The sequence below is a fragment of the Convolutriloba macropyga genome, chromosome 4 (assembly GCF_964194025.1).
Source record: "Convolutriloba macropyga chromosome 4, txConMacr16.3, whole genome shotgun sequence".
Lineage (NCBI taxonomy): Eukaryota > Metazoa > Xenacoelomorpha > Acoela > Convolutidae > Convolutriloba > Convolutriloba macropyga.
This window is the reverse complement of record NC_134471.1, coordinates 18,756,333-18,775,490: the sequence shown is the minus strand read 5'-3', so window position 1 is coordinate 18,775,490 and position 19,158 is coordinate 18,756,333. Positions and strand designations below refer to the sequence as shown.

The 19,158-nt window shown below is 37.8% G+C and overlaps 2 protein-coding genes across 3 annotated transcripts in view; one reads left to right on the top strand and one right to left on the bottom strand.

Annotated features, from left to right (window-relative positions):
• LOC142337499 (uncharacterized) overlaps positions 1 to 19,158 on the bottom strand; it is a 129,968-nt gene that overhangs the window by 77,965 nt on the left and 32,845 nt on the right. The window lies entirely within an intron of this gene.
• On the top strand, positions 10,712 to 12,054 carry LOC142338295 (uncharacterized). 2 transcript variants are annotated; one of them, XM_075387980.1, is made up of 4 exons: positions 10,712 to 10,839; positions 11,015 to 11,167; positions 11,368 to 11,599; positions 11,805 to 12,054. In XM_075387980.1, the coding sequence occupies exons 1-4, from the start codon at positions 10,732 to 10,734 to the stop codon at positions 11,924 to 11,926; spliced, it is 615 nt and encodes a 204-aa protein (XP_075244095.1). In that variant the 5' UTR covers positions 10,712 to 10,731; the 3' UTR covers positions 11,927 to 12,054. The 2 variants fall into 2 exon arrangements, with proteins under 2 accessions (XP_075244095.1, XP_075244094.1); XM_075387979.1 differs by lacking the exon at positions 10,712 to 10,839 and having other exon boundaries at positions 10,873 to 11,167.

The following is a 19,158-nucleotide window of genomic DNA, read 5'->3' as shown; positions in this document are numbered from 1 at the left end:
TGACTTCACGCAAGCAAATTTAGCTATTGTGTCGTAGAAATCGCCAACCAGATTATTTTTTCATTTCCTGTGGAGTGGTCAGATGATTTTAGTATAAACTGAGCCATATTCAGCAAACAAATTGCAATGGTTTGACAGATAAATGGGAAAACCAGAGAAAACAATTGAATTGACTGAATTGTGCCACAAGGTGTTCACGTCAACAGGAGCCATCGATTCCAACAATTATATGACAATACACATTCGGAAAACGAAGAGAAGTTTAAAAACAGCACGTTTTCTTTTTTTTGAGACGTAATCAAGTTAAAGTTATCAAAGCCGCCAATCACAACACGTTGACAATGGTCGCAATACGCGTCACATCAAAAAAATAACACACCAGCTTTCCTGAGAAAAATTTTCAAAGCGGCGAAAGCGACAAAAAATGGACATGTGTGTGAACTTAGAACAGTTTGATTTTGAAAGTTGTTGACTTCATCCGCGCCAATTTAGTTGTTCAGACATAGATATCACCAAACAAAACTGCTTTTTTATTTCCTAATGGATATTCAAATGATTTTAGCATACATTGAGGAAAAGGCCGTATTAAAAAAAATCAAAACAGTTCGAAGGGTAACTAGAAAATTTGTGTTCCATTGTCAACAAAAAATGACAATACATATGCAGAAAGCAATCGGAGATTTAAAAAAGGGTAATATTCATTCTTTTTTGAAAATCAATTAAGTTAAAATTATCAGAGCCAATCACATCACGTTGACAACCCTGGGCGAGACTGGATGGTTATCTTGTAAGATCTTACAAGATTCTTACAAAAAATGTTTATCTTGTAAGATCTTGTAAGACGAATGTTTATCTTGTAAGATCTTGTAAGACGAATGTTTATCTTGTAAGATTCTTACAAGTTTAAAGTACTGAGAAAATACTGTTATTTGGCATCTAATAAGGGCAAAAGAGCCATTGGAGTAGGGCGGCACACATACACCAAAAGTGACGGAAACCAAAATTTTTGCTCACTGATGTTAAGGACAGTCATGAAAAGCCGTTTTGCTACGGTAATCGCATTTCAAATACCAATCTTCGTCTTTTTTGCTGTTTCAAGAAATTTTCTCATTGAAATAGGAACAAGCAAGCCTAATTGAGTTCTATCAGGAACAAATTGAAACTATAGTAATGTCATATGCGTTACAAGAAAAGATAATTACTTTTTCGTGCACAAAAATTGCAAAGCCTTGAGGTTAGCTCCTTCAAAGCTTTGCTGTTGCCTGTAAAGTCAACAATGACACAAAACTTGCTTTTTATGGAATTTGGAAAGGCATGAAACAAGTGTTATTTGAGTCAATTTTAAAAACTAAGCATGTGATGGAAGATGATTTTATAAAAAAAGTTTTTTTAATTGAAAAAGCAACAGCAGTAGTTTTCTGATCGTTTTTCTTGTTAATCAAAATTTATTGGTCTATCGCCCGCCTGTGACTCAAAACTGCCACCCTTAGAGGCATAAGCACTAACTCTGACGGAAGTTTGGCGCTGGTTTTTGCTGATATTTTTTATCAATTGAATGTTTCTTTTTCGCATTATATTAATTATCGTTCTTAAACAATTTTTAACGATTTTCGATTATAATTTGTTTCACATACTGCATCAAAGCATCAAAAAGGCAACAACACTTTGAGAGAAGGACGGCAGACAAGCGCAAAAAGTAGCGGAACTAAAAATCATTAGTCACTGACCTTACGTACAGTCATGAAAAAGGCGTTTTGCAACTGAAATAGAATTTCAAATACCAATCTCTCCTTTTTTGCTGTTTCAAGAAATTTTCTCATTGAAATAGGAACAAGCAAGCTTAATTGTGTTCTATCAGGAACAAATTGAAACTATAGTAATGTCATATGCGTTACAAGAAAAGATAATTACTTTTTCGTGCACAAAAATTGCAAAGCCTTGAGGTTAGCTCCTTCAAAGCTTTGCTGTTGCCTGTAAAGTCAACAATGACACAAAACTTGCTTTTTATGGAATTTGGAAAGGCATGAAACAAGTGTTATTTGAGTCAATTTTAAAAACTAAACATGTGATGGAAGATGATTTTATAAAAAAAGTTTTTTTAATTGAAAAAGCAACAGCAGTAGTTTTCTGATCGTTTTTCTTGTTAATCAAAATTTATTGGTCTATCGCCCGCCTCTGACTCAAAACTGCCACCCTTAGAGGCATAAGCACTAACTCTGACGGAAGTTTGGCGCTGGTTTTTGCTGATATTTTTTATCAATTGAATGTTTCTTTTTCGCATTATATTAATTATCGTTCTTAAACAATTTTTAACGATTTTCGATTATAATTTGTTTCACATACTGCATCAAAGCATCAAAAAGGCAACAACACTTTGAGAGAAGGACGGCAGACAAGCGCAAAAAGTAGCGGAACTAAAAATCATTAGTCACTGACCTTACGTACAGTCATGAAAAAGGCGTTTTGCAACTGAAATAGAATTTCAAATACCAATCTCTCCTTTTTTGCTGTTTCAAGAAATTTTCTCATTGAAATAGGAACAAGCAAGCTTAATTGTGTTCTATCAGGAACAAATTGAAACTATAGTAATGTCATATGCGTTACAAGTAAAGATAATTACTTTTTCGTGCACAAAAATTGCAAAGCCTTGAGGTTAGCTCCTTCAAAGCTTTGCTGTTGCCTGTAAAATATACAATCACATAAAACTTGCTTTTTATAGAATTCGAAAAAGCATGAAATAAGTGTTATTTGTGCCAATTTTTTTTTAAAATGCATGTGATGGAAGATGCTTTTAAAAAACATTTTTTTTATTTGAAAAGGCAACAGCAATATGTTTTCTGATCCTTTTTCTTGTTAATCAAAACTTATTGGTCTATCACCTGCGTCTGAAAAACACTGCCGCACATAAATGCATAAGAATTAACTCTGACGGAAGTTTGCATATGGTTTTGCTGATATTTTTTATCAATTGAATGTTTCTTTTTCGCATTATAATAATTATCTTTCTTAAATACTTTTTTGCGATTTTCGACTGTATTTTGTTTCACATACTGCATCTTAGCATCAAAGAGGCAACAACACTTTGAGAGAAGGACGGCAGACAAGCGCAAAAAGTAGCGGAACTAAAAATCATTAGTCACTGACCTTACGTACAGTCATGAAAAAGGCGTTTTGCAACTGAAATAGAATTTCAAATACGAATCTCTCCTTTTTTGCTGTTTCAAGAAATTTTCTCATTGAAATAGGAACAAGCAAGCTTAATTGTGTTCTATCAGGAACAAATTGAAACTATAGTAATGTTATTTGCGTTGCAAGAAAAGATAATTACATTTTCGTGCACAAATTCTGCAAAGCCTTGAGGTTAGCTCCTTCAAGGCTTTGCTGTTGCCTGTAAAATATACAATCACATAAAACTTGCTTTTTATAGAATTCGAAAAAGCATGAAATAAGTGTTATTTGTGCCAATTTTTTTTTAAAATGCATGTGATGGAAGATGCTTTTAAAAAACATTTTTTTTATTTGAAAAGGCAACAGCAATATGTTTTCTGATCCTTTTTCTTGTTAATCAAAACCTATTGGTCTATCACCTGCGTCTGAAAAACACTGCCGCACATAAATGCATAAGAATTAACTCTGACGGAAGTTTGCATATGGTTTTGCTGATATTTTTTATCAATTGAATGTTTCTTTTTCGCATTATAATAATTATCTTTCTTAAATACTTTTTTGCGATTTTCGACTGTATTTTGTTTCACATACTGCATCTTAGCATCAAAGAGGCAACAACACTTTGAGAGAAGGACGGCAGACAAGCGCGAAAAGTAGCGGAGCTCAAAATCATTAGTCACTGACCTTACGTACAGTCAAGAAAAAGGCGTTTTGCAACTGAAATAGAATTTCAAATACCAATCTTTGTTTTTTTTTGCTGTTTCAAGAAATTTTCTCATTGAAATAGGAACAAGCAAGCTTAATTGTGTTCTATCAGGAACAAATTGAAACTATAGTAAAGTTATTTGCGTTACAAGAAAAGATAATTACATTTTCGTGCACAAATTCTGCAAAGCCTTGAGGTTAGCTCCTTCAAGGCTTTGCTGTTGCCTGTAAAATATACAATCACATAAAACTTGCTTTTCATAGAATTCGAAAAAGCATAAAATAAGTGTTATTTGTGCCAATTTTTTTTTAAAATGCATGTGATGGAAGATGCTTTTAAAAAACATTTTTTTTATCTTAAAAGGCAACAGCAATATGTTTTCTGATCCTTTTTCTTGTTAATCAAAACTTATTGGTCTATCACCTGCGTCTGAAAAACACTGCCGCACATAAAAGCATAAGAATTAACTCTGACGGAAGTTTGCATATGGTTTTGCTGATATTTTTTATCAATTGAATGTTTCTTTTTCGCATTATAATAATTATCTTTCTTAAATACTTTTTTGCGATTTTCGACTGTATTTTGTTTCACATACTGCATCTTAGCATCAAAGAGGCAACAACATTTTGCGAGTAGGACAGCAGGCAAGCGCAAAAGGTAGCGGAATTAAAAATCATTAGTCATTGACCTGACGTACAGTCATGAAAAAGCCGTTTTGCAATGGAAATAGAATTTCAAATATCAATCTCTCCTTTTTTTGCTGTTTCAAGAAATTTTCTCATTGAAATAGGAGCAAGCAAGCTTAATTGAGTTCTATCAGGAACAAATTGACACTATAGTAATGTTATATGCGTTACAAGAAAAGATAATTACAATTTCGTGCACAAAAATTCCAAAGCCTTGAGGTCAGCTCCTTCAAAGCTTTGCTGTTGCCTGTAAAATCATTAATGACATAAAACTTGCTATTAATTGAATTAGTGGTTTACTTCAAAAACACGACTGTAAACGTGTCAGTTGAAGGATACATAGAGTATTCGATCTGAAAGATAATAAACCACTTTTCTGTACAAACTATTACAGACCTGGCCTTATTCTGATCCATTTTTTGGAAGCTTCTGCTAATAACTACTAACTCTTGCTCTGTTTTACTATATTCTTCACTGCATTTCGTCTTTTGCAAACTAAATTTTGATGTAAACTAAAAGTGTGGATATAATTATGCTTTTTTTAAGCATAAATTTTGTGTTTTTATTTTTTTAAAAAGTTTTTCTTCAAAAAGAACAAAAAGTTTGACGGATTGGTTATTTTCTGCATTTAAAACTGAACTAACCATAGTCACCCTTGTGTTTAAAGACTAAAAAGCTAAACTTTACTATTATTATGGTTGCTGTTAGCGATCATGTGTTGGAGATTTACAAAGAAACATTAAAAAACGTCAAAAAAACGTTTTGAAGTTTTGTTCGTTGCAAAGACCTTTCTTTAAATTTCTTGATCAACTCATTACTTAAATATTCTTTTTAACTTTAAATATGATCGCTTTATGCTACGAAAAGAATAAAAAACTATTTTAACTGTGTGAATAATAGAAAATTATAATCCGATCCATAGAAACCTTTCCGTACTTTCAAGTCAACTTTTTGTGTACCTATTTTCGTTTTATTAAACAAGTCCATTAAGGAAGTTTAATTACTTGGAGCTTGTGTGTGATTAGCACCACAATTGAGCACAATATATATATTTGCCTTAATGTTCCTTTTTATATGCAAAAACTCCAGCTAAATCACAAGGTTGGTTCCTAATTTTGGAAATCATGACAAATTCTTTGACCTCTTACGTTTCGAATAATATGTTAAAACCAACATATTATAGCGCAAAATAACCGTCATTAAACGGTCTGTTGATTGGTTTATAGAGTTATAGAAATAAAGCTCATTGAACAACAAATATTTAGCAAAATATGACAGATTGGGCAGATTTTTGAGCATTTTTTGGAAATCTTCTGCTAATACCGGCTAGCTACGGTTTTGTTTTAGTACGTTCTATAGCTTATTTTTTAGCTCATTATATGTACTTTCCAAAAATATAATATGTTGATATAGTTACATGTGTTAATAAGGAGAAATTTAGCTCTGTGCTAGCCCTAACATGGCCGAAAATTCGGAAAAAAGTATGATTTTCAAAGTTGTTTGTATTTATAACTTTTTTGTTAGCCAGTGTTATAACTCGTATTATAGCTCATTTTCTAGCAGTTTTTCTTTACTTTACAACCATATGTATAACTTTTAAAACAAATTCCGTTTAAATACTTTTTTTAACCATTTTCTGGCATGTCATCAAAATCACTGAATTTCGACACTCCGACCCCAGAATCGTCAAAAAAATTTTGAAAAATTGTCTGACAAACTATATATATTTTGAAAGCTTATTATCTCCTGAGTTCAAAACAGTTTAAATTTTTCAATTTCGTCCATTGGTTGTGGAGTTATTAGCCATTGTTTTGACCCAACCTGAAAATTTCGAATTTCGGCCCTCCCGAACTTTTTGTAACGTGTCGGTACTTTCACAACACCCACCTGGTCAAATTTGCATCGTCTGGTTCGGACCCCAGAATATATCTTTAAACCCGTTTTTAACCCAGTTCCTGTCGAAATTACAGGGTGCCACTTAGCTGGTTAGATTCTCCTCGATGAGAGCTTTCCAATGATATAACTTTTAGCCTGGCTTCAAAATGGGGTTTGCTCACTAATCCCGCCCATCCCCTCAACGTCTCTGGACGCATTTGCCACTTCAGCTGTGATATATCTGACCTGAACTGAGAACCTCCACTCTGCAGAGGCAGCGCGATACGCTTGCATGGAGGTGTAATGGAAGTGGTTGCGTTGTGAAGGTACCCTGTATTGAAGTAATATGAAAGTGATATTTTCGAAATTAACTGGGGTCCGATATATGAAGCATGTTAGGTGGGTGTACTGTCGTGACAGTGACAGCGGGGCTGCCAGCCAGTAACGTCTGGACAGTGTATATGTGGTAATAATGTGGTATTAATGATGTAATAGTCGTACTGATGGGCTATCGATGATGGGACCATAAATACACAATATCTGTGACTGAAAGTCAATGTGTGGCTCATTTTTCAGATAGTTGTTGATTGCCAAGTTGAATCATTGAAGTGTACCAGTCAGAACAAGGAGAATTCGCACTTGACTTCGCATAATGAGCTCCCAGTGAGTATCTTCCGTATTGCCCAGTATTCTGATATATGTGTATGGTTTATAACAGTTTTTGGGTGTTTTTACCACCTGAGCTATGTCAGGGTAGTTGCTATACATGCTGTACTACCCAGATTGAGGTCACCGACCAAAATCAAGTGATTTCAGACCGAACAGATGTATGATCAGACCGGTTTCTATTTAATGCTCAGTGGTACCCATTTTCGGGCATATTTCAGAATTTTAGCCCCCCCAGCACCGCTGGGACAGTAGTAACAGTTGTAGTAGGTCTGGTATGGTCCAGGATGAGTTGCCAGACCATAATCAACCATGATCAACCATGATCAGACCGAATTGACCCTTGCGCAGACCTCATTTTGGGTGATACCCCGTAACACCCATTTTTGGGCATATTTTTGAATTATAGCCCCCCCAGCGCTGCTGGGACAGTAGTAACAGTTGTAGTAGGTCTGGTATGGTCCAGGATGAGTTGCCAGACCATAATCAACCATGATCAACCATGATCAGACCGAATTGACCCTTGCGCAGACCTCATTTTGGGTGATACCCCGTAACACCCATTTTTGGGCATATTTTTGAATTATAGCCCCCCCCCAGCGCTGCTGGGACAGTAGTAACAGTTGTAGTAGGTCTGGTATGGTCCAGGATGAGTTGCCAGACCATAATCAACCATGATCAACCATGATCAGACCGATTTGACCCTTGCGCAGACCTCATTTTGGGTGATACCCCGTAACACCCATTTTTGGGCATATTTTTGAATTTTAGCCCCCCCAGCACTGCTGGGACAGTACTAACAGTTGTAGTAGGTCTGGTATGGCCCAGGATGAGGTGCCAGGCCATATCCAACCATGAGAAGTCATTATCAGACTGAATTGACTTTTGAACAGACCTCATTCTGGGTGATACCCCGTGACACCCATTTTTGGGCATATTTTTGAATTTTAGCCCCCCCAGCACTGCTGGGACAGTACTAACAGTTGTAGTAGGTCTGGTATGGCCCCGGATGAGGTGCCAGGCCATATCCAACCATGAGCAGTCATTGTCAGACTGAATTAACCCTTGAACAGACCTATTTTTAGCTGATACCCTGTTGTACCCATATTTGGGCTTATTTTTGTTTATTAGGTCCCCAGCACCACTGGAACAGTAATAGCAGTTATTGTATGTCTAGAATGGCTGAGGTTGAGGTCTCAGACTATATCCAACCATGGTCATACTGTTTTGGCCGAATTGAGACTTGATCAGACCAACTCCCACGTAGAAATGATGTAATAACCCATTTTCGGGCACATTTTTATGTTCCGATCCTTTAGCTTTGCTGGCATAGTTGTAACAGTGGTACTAGTAGTAGTAGTAACAGTTTGTGTAGCAGGACTGAAGCCGAGTAACGGGTCGTTGATACTCTGAGTCAATCACTTTGACTCAATGTTGAATTGAACCTATATATCGGAGAAATATTTGTATGAATATTTAATGTAATCTTGTTTGGAAATCATAGTCAAAGTTCTCTGCATGCTCTGGAAGGGACATGTAGAGAGAAACGCCCGTGTAAACATTGATTAAATTCGGCTTAGATGTTCTAAAATCTTTTCATTTGCTAATTTTCAATTTTTCTCAGGCCGCTAAGAGTATCCGAACCCAAAAGATCGCAGCGAATGATTGAAAAGTCAAACAAGCCTCAGCGCGAAGATTTAGATGTACCGAAGGATCTTGCCTGTATGTTTTATTTTGCGTGTGATTGAAAGTACTCAAAAGTTTTGGTTGCTGGCAAAAAGAGGTGGCCTGATGATTGGACCTTATGCGACAAGTTATCTCTGTCTGAAGGAGACTTTGTTACTCTCAAGTGCGGGCCAAAGTACAATATTGAAGCACAAGGCGAGTTCGTGCTTCAAGGGAGTGAGAAGCATGTTACGAGAGCTATTAGCAAAATCTGCGTATTGAGGGAAAGCGGTCATGACGTCAGTCAAATTGAGGCGCAAAAAATTTTTGACGAAGTTTTGAACAAGGATAAACCAATTTTGCCTGAATCTCAAGACGAGGACGACGATTTTGTCCCGGCAAGCCCGGAAACAAGGGGTAGAAAAGTACCAAGGCTGCAAAAAGATGTGGCAATTTTTGATGACGATGAAATTCCAGACGAACCTAACATTGATTGCGAATTTTACAACGAATTTTTGGAATACACAAAGGCCAAAAAGGATGCTGGGCCTTCCTCAGCTAGAAAAACACCAGAGTCTCAAAGACCTAGTGCTCAAGAGGTAAGCATTAGTAGTATAGTCTCCACTTTTAAGTATAGTACTGTTAAATTTTGATTTTGATAACGCAAATTAATTACCTAAGAATTGAAGAGGGGGTAGCCAAAATAAACCTGGCGGGATTGTAAAAGCCTTTTTAGCGCTCTTTTAAGCTTTTGTCTGTGTTTTCTAAGGAGTACAATTGGGAGAAGTTTCATCACTTGATGGAGCGCATTGCTGCTAGACTAGACGCGAGCAATGAAGTTCTTGCACAGTATATGAGCTTCGCAAAGAAAGCGATGGACGAGATTAATAGACTTCATCAAAATTCGCAGCCGAACCTGAACACAGCTGAACCGGATGAGGAAATAGACGAGGGAGAGGTTGAAAAATACGTCTTCAGCGGAGTAAATCTACTTGCTCTAGGTGGTACGACTTACAGAGAAAAAGCTTTAAATATCGCTAATACAATGTGGACAGAAGATGAGAGAGCCAGATACTGCATCGAGCCAAAAAAGCAGCTTACAAAGCATCGAGAGAAAGCTCATAAAGAAAGAAGCGACGCATTCCGTGAGGTGATGGGAATAATAATGAAGAGCGACTTCTCGGAAGAAAGTTATCGTTCAATTCTGAGATATGTGAATCAACAAGGATTGGACATAGACAGCAAACGTCGAAGATCGCTCCAAAAAGAGAATCATCCCCCTTCTAATGAATGTGCATCTGTGAATTAGGTTACGCTCTGCAAGGGACGTAACAATGATAAGATAAACATGTAACTTAAGTTTGTAAGATTTTTATTTCGTTCACCGATTAAATGTTCCTAAGCTCTTTTGAGAGTTCGATTGACTCCGTTTATATTCGATCTGTTAATATGATCCGTTAATAAGAATTCGGCGTAGGTAGGGTTAGTATTTTGACACCGTAGCTGATTGCAGGTAGATGCTGAAAAAAAGATGCTGTAACTTTGTTTGCGAGATTTTATTCAACTATTTGTTAATGTTTGTTAATGTTAGTTAACTCTTTAGTGCTTGTTTGAATCCTGAAACTGGACGAAGCTAAGATTATCATTTTGTCAATATAGTAGATAATAGCTGCGTTTTCTGCAGTAATTTTTTGCAGTTGAAAAATTTGTAATATCCGGAAAAATTCAGACTTTTTGCTATTATTGTAGACGTTTCTCTTGTTTTATTCTTATTCGTTCTGCCGTTAGATTTAAGTTCTGTTTTGTTTATAAGCAAATTGATGCCTTATTTCTGGAACCTAATTCAATTTTTTTTTGAATTTTTGATAGAATGCGAAATGCCCAAGTAAAAACTTTGGATCTTAACTGATGGTCTTCAAAAAAAAATTGCCTTCAGATTTGCGTTGCGCTTAATTTCGTTGAGAAATGGAGAAGATAGATGATAATCAATGTAGTTCTGCCAAATTCTCTATGAAACCTGTTGTTTTGTCAGAAGATCAAGGAAGTAGAGATGCTAACTCAGCGAACAATGAGGTAAAGTTCATCGTTTGTTTAAAGGATATTCTATGATCTCAGCTAGGATCAAATGGTTTTTGGGAATATTTTCGAAATTATTTGCTCAGAAAGTTTTCTAAATGAGATTTTAATGGTTACTATGAGAGTTGAAGTAGGACTACGTCATATGACTTTGTCTTGGTTGTGGTTTCAGCATGTCTTAAAAGCTAAGAAACTGAAGTTGGACGAGAAAGGAGTTTGCATTAACGCCTTGAAAAATGTTGAGGAAGCACTGAGGCGTAGCAACAAATTGGAAGTTGAGGCGCGCAACCAAATGCTAGCGGTTTCGAAGATGCTCAGGCAAATCGTTAGTTAGCTGAATACTCTGTTTCGAGGTTTTATTATAGTAGTTGAGCGGATTAATTCCTATCTTTCTGGTTTTTAAATGCGTCAATGTTTATTTACAATATGGCATCACGCTCTCCGCTGGACTTTTGAGTGTAATGTCTGTTAGCAGTTTTACGGGAAAGCGTTTTTAGTTGACTGAGAGAAATATTTTTTGTTCAGAATACCAAGGAGGCTGAGAAGCGTCGTAAAGAAGCTAACAAACATCTTTTCTATAAAGGAAAGGACCTCCTGGCGTATGACGGTGCACGAGATGACTATGCTGGTTTTGGTCGTTACCTAAGCCGGTGCATTCTTTCGAAGGAAGAGCGCATGAAAACTTGCTGGTTTGCGCAGCGGATGACTATAAAAGGGAGAGTTAATGCCTCTATTGAGGACGAAAAATTTTTTCGGGGTAACTTTTTTAAGCTCTCTGAGTGGATGTTTTTTATGATCTAAACTTTAGTCAACTTAAGCATATCTCGAGCACTATTATAGAGAGAAGTTTTTCTTGAAAAACGCTGTACAGAACAGTGACTGCGCTTAGTTGTAGTTTGAAATCTTGAGATTGTTTCAATGTGTTAGTAGTTTATTCGTATAATCAACTATTAGTTGTTTAGATGCTGTCAAAATGTTCTGCGGTGACAACTTGTATGCTCTCCGTCGGGTTAAGGATGCGGCAAATGCATTGGGAGTCAGAGAACGTGCTTCATTGAGTTCTGGTGTATCTGACAATAACTAGAAACATAATTATTCTACTGGTGTTCATGTTTTGTGTATAGTTGATTTCATGCAATTGCGTTTTTGTCAGCGCTCTGAAAAGGACGCTGGCAGTTTTTGAAAAGTTTTTGATATTGTAACTAGTTTTACGTGAACTTCTGCATCTGTGAAACATTGTTTCCGTTACATTTAAATACTTATGAAGACGCAAATTATGTGAGCCTTTGTTTTTGTGCACAATAATTCATTGTAGTTTTGCTCTAGAAAATTGTTGAGATAAGACAGGCTTCAGATCAATTTCAGTTGAAAACTTACTCCGAATTTGTCGAAAGGCGTTCTGATTTTTAAACATTTTTCCAGAAAAGAATGACTCAGAGCAACGCGAAATTCTATTCATCTGCAGCAAAAAGTTTTGTTCAGTCGGGTGTGAATTGGAAACAGCTAGCCAAAATTGACTCTGAATTGACAAAAAAGTGGGTAGATGGGACCAATTTCTCTTCTCACAAAATAGTGGTTTCTGAGGAGAGAGACGAAAGAAGCGATGATGAGGTTTTTTTGCATGGTTTTCTTGATGGAGAATATGGTAAGAGTAAGCTATCGGTGGACTACAAAACTGTAAGTTATTTACCATCAGGCAATTTTCAACAAATTGGATTGTTTGCGAAGCAAAATGTAGAGAAGGGTGAAACTATTAACGGCATAATTGGTTTTCTTGCTGAAATAACTGATAATGAAATTGTTCCCGGTTTTAACGATGTGTCAATTCTCTATAGCGAGTTAAAAAATGTGCAATGGGTAATGTTAGGACCAATATCGTTTGTGAACGCATCTTGTAAGTCAAACATTGAATATAGGCAAAAAGGACGACTGGTATATTGTGTGGCGTTAAGAAATATTAAAGTAGGAGAGGAACTAACAGTGTTTTATTACAGGCATTTCTTCGGAAATTTCAATGTTGACTGCTTATGCCCATATAAAACCCGGCACGGTGACCCCTGCCCTGCTGACCCAGAGCCATTAAAAAAGCGAAGGAAGCAGGAGCATAATTTAAGCAACTTTTCTACTCCGCAAGGTAACGGAGAAGCTTTCTTGTCGTCTCGGACTCCGGTAAGAAAAATTTTTCTCGAAAAGTTGCCGCCGCGTCGTGCTCTCTACGGAACGCCTGCTGACAATGATGAAGATGATACAGACCTGCTTCTCTCCTACGAATCGGTTTTTGGCGATATCGAATCAAATCGTAGCCCGCAGCGGGAAAACGTTATGCACAGTTTAGATAGGTTTGATGCAGATTTTGAGGCGAGCACTGAAAATTTAGGCTCCGAGGAAAACGAAGTTGTTGATTCTACTCCTCTAAGGCTCGATGTTTTCGAGGATGACGCGGATAATCGGTTCGAACGCAATGATGATATTATTAGGAATTCTCTATTTCAGTACAACGAAACAACGCTGTTTGCTGGATCGCATTTCTCAACAGAGTCTTTCATGCGTGAATTTGATTGCATTTCTGACCAGCATAAACTTTCAAAAGTTGCGCGTTCTGATTTTTTAAAACTAGTTGCAAAAGTTTTACCTGTTCCCAATAATCTATTTGAAAAACTATCAATTTTTCACCTGCCGACCGTCAGTAAAACAGATTTTGAAAATGCAAGCTTTTGTTGTGTAGACATTAAAACTCAAATTGAAAAAATCCTTTTGAAAAATGCAAAGTTTGTGTCGGCTTCCTGGAGCAGTGATTGCTCATGGGAAACAAATTGGGATTGTTTTTTTCGACAGGAAGTTCAGTTAGTTCTAAATATCGACGGTGCGCCTGTTTTCAAGTCATCTAAGTTCTCTGTGTGGCCAATTTGGGTTCAAGTTTTTAATCTACCACCTAAATTGAGAGGTGCTTTTTCTAATCTGGCCCTTTTAGGACTCTGGCATGGAAAATCAAAGTCGGATTTTGCAAAACTTTTGCCGCTAATGGTTTTTGAAATAGAGTCTCTAACTGAATCAAAATTAAATGTTGAAAATCTAGGAACGCTGAGATTTCGTGTCCGTTCTTTTGTTGCTGACATGCCTGCAACTGCATGTATACTGTGCATGGTTCAATTTAATGGATACTCTTCCTGCCCGCACTGTTATATAAAGGGTTTTTCAAAAAATCGGAGAATGCTTTTCCCTGTTAGAAAATGTTTCAAGTTGCGTGAAGCGAAGGATTTTCAAGCTTGTGGCTACATTGCAGAAGTTTCTAAAACCGTAGCGTCTGGTGTGAAATCGCTGACACCATTGCATAAAGTTATGACCTTACCATGGGATTGCCCTATTGATCCAATGCATCAGATTTTTTTAGGTACCGGAAAAGTGCTCTCAAAATTAATTGTTTCTCAAGCTAAAGGTGTTTTGTTTGAAACCGCCGAGGCGCAGATAAAGCTAATCAAAATTCCTTTTGATGTAAAACACAGAGTAAAATCGTTAACCGAAATAACTTTCTGGAAGGCATTTGACTTCAAAATATTTTTTTTCCACGTCGGACCTCTCATATTTAGAAACTTGAAAATTTCAAAATTGCTCTATAAAAGTTTTTGCACGCTGTCGGTGGCTATTAGGCTGTTAAGTGATAAAAAAGTCTTAGATGCTAATATCATGGAAGCTGAAAATTTGATAGATCTTTTCTTCGAAAGTTTTGTTGATCTCTATGGCATTGATTCGCAATCGTTCAATTTTCATACAATGAGGCATATTTGCGAACAGGTCAGACGCATCGGACCCCTGTGGCTTTTTACTGCGTTTTGCTTTGAGTCGGCTAATCATGGTTTACTTAGTGCAGTGCAAGGTACCATAAAAAGACCTGAATCAATTGTGCATCAATTCATAAAACATCAAGCATCTTTCGCGAATGCCCAGGAGTCAACTCATGTGAACTATCTGAAAGGACTAACAGTTGTCGATGATGTAGTAAGAGATTTTTGTAAAGAGAGTGGAGTTGATTTCTTCTTTTCTCGCTTTATGAGTCCGTTTGGTCAATGTTTTGCTTCCATGTCTTACACTAGAATTGGCAGTAATCTCGGCGACTGTCTGTTTCAGCTGGGCGATAAACGTTTTTTCCGAGTGGAAACATATTTTTCCTCTAGTGAAAGCACTTATGCTGTAGGTAAGGCCGCCAAAAATGTGCAAAAACTTGATCTTCTTGAAAATGAAATTACATATGATTTTTTCTATGAACTTTTTAAACTGGAAGAACTCGAAATCATTTCAACTGACAATATTATCAGTAAAACTGTTGTCTTAGTGCAGGGAAGCACTCTGTTAGTGAGTGTTATGAGGGAAGGTTTTGAACATAATTAAATCCTTTTTTTTGCCGCTTTTTGTTTTTTGTTTTTTTTTTTTGTTTTTTCGTTTTTTTCCTTAGCTGCGCTGAAAGGGCCAGCTAGTTCTTGGGCTTTAAATTTTTTATTAATTTTCATCATCTGTTTTAGAAATTCCTTCGTCATTGTGGGTGACAGCAACCTCGTCCGCTTAGGGGAACAAATTGAAGAGGACATCATGCTCCGCAGTTTCAATGTGAAAACATTTTGCAAGCCTGGAATGCGGGCAAAACATCTAGATGCCAACGATCTCCTTTACTGTAGCAAATTTTCACACTGCCTGATAATGTTAGGGAATAATGATGTCAGTCAGCATCCAACGAAAGCCTGGATCAAACGCGAATCTCCCATTAAAACTGCAGCTCGGATAGCTGGCTTTGCTCTTAGATTAAAAAGTAAAAACGTTAGAGTGAAAGTTATTGGCCTCCTCTCGCGACCTGATGTAAACTATAACTTAGTAAAGGAAACTAATTATTTCCTGATGCTTATCTTGGGAGTGGATTATGTAGGTCCTAGAAAAATTCACTCCAGTCATTTCATTCGCCCAGGATTTCCCCGAGACTTAGCGCATCTTAATTATCATGGCAAAAAGCGGGTTCTGTCTCTGTTCCTGCGTATTATCCGAAGTAGATATGAGTAATCTTACCATTAACTTTATCTCAAACTTCATCTATTGGTATTTATATTAATAAAAACAATACATATTTACCAAATGCTTTACTGATAACTTGTTTTCTCTTATCTATTCGAGATTGTTCAATGTTAATGTTTCTGTAGCATGTTTATTCTATTAATAATTTCAAAAAACCAAATAAAAAATAAAAAAAAACAAGCAAAATCATTGCAAAATCAAAAAAATAGTTATAGATTATTGTTGTTAATATTTGTTTTTGGTTAATTGTTTCTTGGTATTTAATCGGAAAATAGTTGAAAGTTTGACGTTATGTTGTTCAAATTTCTGTTCTGTCAACTATTTGTTTGTTGGTATCTATTCGAGATTGTTCGATGTTAATATTACTGCATCATGGTTATTCTATTAGTATTTACAAAAAAAATTCAAAAAAAAAATTGAAAAACCTTTAAAAAAGAAAAAGGCGAAAACAAAATTAGCTGTTATAGAATAGCCGTGTTCATATTTGTTTTTGATTACTTGTTTCTTTGTATTTATTCGGGAGTTAATAAAAGTTTGACGTTATTTTGTTCAATTTACCGTTCAGGTTGATAATTCATGCTTAATAATTTATGATAATTTGTTTTTTGATTACTTGTTTATTGGCTTCTATTCGAGATTGTTCGATGTTAATGTTCCTGCCTCATAGTTATGCTAAAAATTGTTGCAAAAAACAAGAATTAAAAACTGCAAAACCATAAAATAAAACGAGAAAAGAAAAAAATTATCTTTAATAGTGGCAGATTTGTTTGAAAAATGAAACATGGTTGACAGTATTAAGCACTTATCTTCAAAAAGCTGCGCTGTAAGGGCCAGCCGAAAGTTATATGAAAATCGAAAAAATTTTCCTGAACTCCGAAACGACTTTTCCTTCAATCTGGTCTGGACTTCAATTCGGAATGTGAAGATGGAAACTAAAGGAGTTGACAGTTGGTGATAACGAGCGACAGGCAAGTTGTCCGCCGACGCTTTTCGGGCACGTCGTGCCCTGTTTTGGACACACCGTGTCCTTTTTTTTCCTTTTTTGCTTTTCTTTTTTGGTGCGCTTTGTTTTTTTCTGGGGTGGATTTCAAGGGGGAACATAGCGTCCAGGATTTTGCTTATGCACAATTAAGATTCAAGGTGTTGGTTCCTGTTTGGCCACTTGAGCCTAAGGATTTGCTTTTGGGTGTTTTGACGGTTTCACCCCTCCCTTTAGCGTGCGCTTTTTTGTTGTTTTCTCCGTGTCGTGCCTTTTTCCGTTTTTTGGCGTGCGCTGCGTTCTTTTTTCTTTGAGGATAGAGGGTACTAATGATGCCTTCGGAGGCAATGTGAGTTTTCTGCCTGTGCTTTTTGGGCACATCGTGCCCTGTTTTTGGGACACACCGTGTTCCTTCTTCTTTTTTTGCTCCTCTCGTTTTTCGTTTTTTTTCTGGTGTGCTTTTCCTTTTTTTGGTGGGTTCGATGGGGCACATATAGTGTCCCTTATTTTGCGCTGTTTGCTTTCTTTTTTGTTTACTGGTAATTTGCTTTGCCCAGTTTGTGCTTATGCACAATTAAGATTCAAGGTGTTGGTTCCTGTTTGGCCACTTGAGCCTAAGGATTTGCTTTTGGGTGTTTTGACGGTTTCACCCCTCCCTTTGGCGTGCGCTTTTTTGTTGTTTTCTCCGTGTCGTGCTTTTTTTCCGTTTTTTGGCGTGCGCTGCGTTCTGTTTTCTTTGAGGATAGAGGGTACTAATGATGCCTTCGGAGGCAATATCAGTTTTCCGCCTGAGCTTTTTGGGCACATCGTGCCCTGTTTTTGGGACACACCGTGTTCCTTCTTTTTTTTGCTCCTCTCGTTTTTCGTTTTTTTTCTGGTGTGCTTTTCCTTTTTTTGGTGGGTTCGATGGGGCACATATAGTGTCCCTTATTTTGCGCTGTTTGCTTTCTTTTTTGTTTACTGGGCATTTGCTTTGCCCAGTTTGTGCTTATGCACAATTAAGATTCAAGGTGTTGGTTCCTGTTTGGCCACTTGAGCCTAAGGATTTGCTTTTGGGTGTTTTGACGGTTTCACCCCTCCCTTTGGCGTGCGCTTTTTTGTTGTTTTCTCCGTGTCGTGCTTTTTTTCCGTTTTTTGGCGTGCGCTGCGTTCTGTTTTCTTTGAGGATAGAGGGTACTAATGATGCCTTCGGAGGCAATATCAGTTTTCCGCCTGAGCTTTTTGGGCACATCGTGCCCTGTTTTTGGGACACACCGTGTTCCTTCTTTTTTTTGCTCCTCTCGTTTTTCGTTTTTTTTCTGGTGTGCTTTTCCTTTTTTTGGTGGGTTCGATGGGGCACATATAGTGTCCCTTATTTTGCGCTGTTTGCTTTCTTTTTTGTTTACTGGGCATTTGCTTTGCCCAGTTTGTGCTTATGCACAATTAAGATTCAAGGTGTTGGTTCCTGTTTGGCCACTTGAGCTTAAGGATTTGCTTTTGGGTGTTTTGACGGTTTCACCCCTCCCTTTGGCGTGCGCTTTTTTGTTTGTTTTCTCCGTGTCGTGCTTTTTTTCCGTTTTTTGGCGTGCGCTGCGTTGTTTTCTTTGAGGAAGGAGGGTACTAATGATGCCTTCGGAGGCAATGTGTTTTCCGCCAGCGCTTTTTTTGTTATGTTGTGCCTTGTTTTGGGACACACCGTTCCTTTTTTTTCGCTCCTCTTGTTTTTCCTCCTCCCTCCGTCGTGCTTTTTTTTGCGTTTTTTTGGTTTTGCGCTGCGTTCGTGTGACGCCCCGTTTTTTTTCGTGTTTCGCTTTTTTGTCTCCCTCCCCCTCTCCTTTCTTCTCCTCCTCTCCCGCCTCTTTCTCTCCCTCTCTCTCGCTCCTCTCTCTCTCGCCCCCTTCTCTTTCTCGCTCTCCCCTCTCTCTCTCCCCTCTCTCTCGCCCCCCCTCTCTCTCTCCCTCCCTCTCTCGCCCCCCTCTCTCTCTCTCTCCCTCTCTCGCTCGCCCTCCCCCCCCCCCTGTCTCTCTCGCCCCCCACCCCTCTGTCTCTCGCTCGCCCCCTCCCCTCCCTCTCGCTCTCTCTCTCTCTCGTGTGCCCTTTTTCTCGCGTGCCCTCTCTCTCGCTTCCCGCTCTCTCTCCCTCTCGCGCTCCCCCCATCTCTCTCGCACCCTCTCTCTCGCCTCCTCTCCCCCTCTCTCTCTCTCGCCCCCCCCCCCTCTGTCTCTTGCTCGACCCCTCTCTCTCGCTCTCACCCCTCCTCTCTCCCCCTCTTTTTTTCTCTCTCTCGCCGCCCCCTCTCT

Coding starts and splice junctions, on each gene's coding strand:
- LOC142338295 (XM_075387979.1), top strand. CDS start 10,892: ATGGTTTTTGGGAATATTTTCGAAATTATTTGCTCAGAAAGTTTTCTA. Junction 11,168..11,367: donor CGAAGATGCTCAGGCAAATC/GTTAGTTAGCTG, acceptor TTTTTTGTTCAG/AATACCAAGGAGGCTGAGAA. Junction 11,600..11,804: donor GGACGAAAAATTTTTTCGGG/GTAACTTTTTTA, acceptor TTAGTTGTTTAG/ATGCTGTCAAAATGTTCTGC.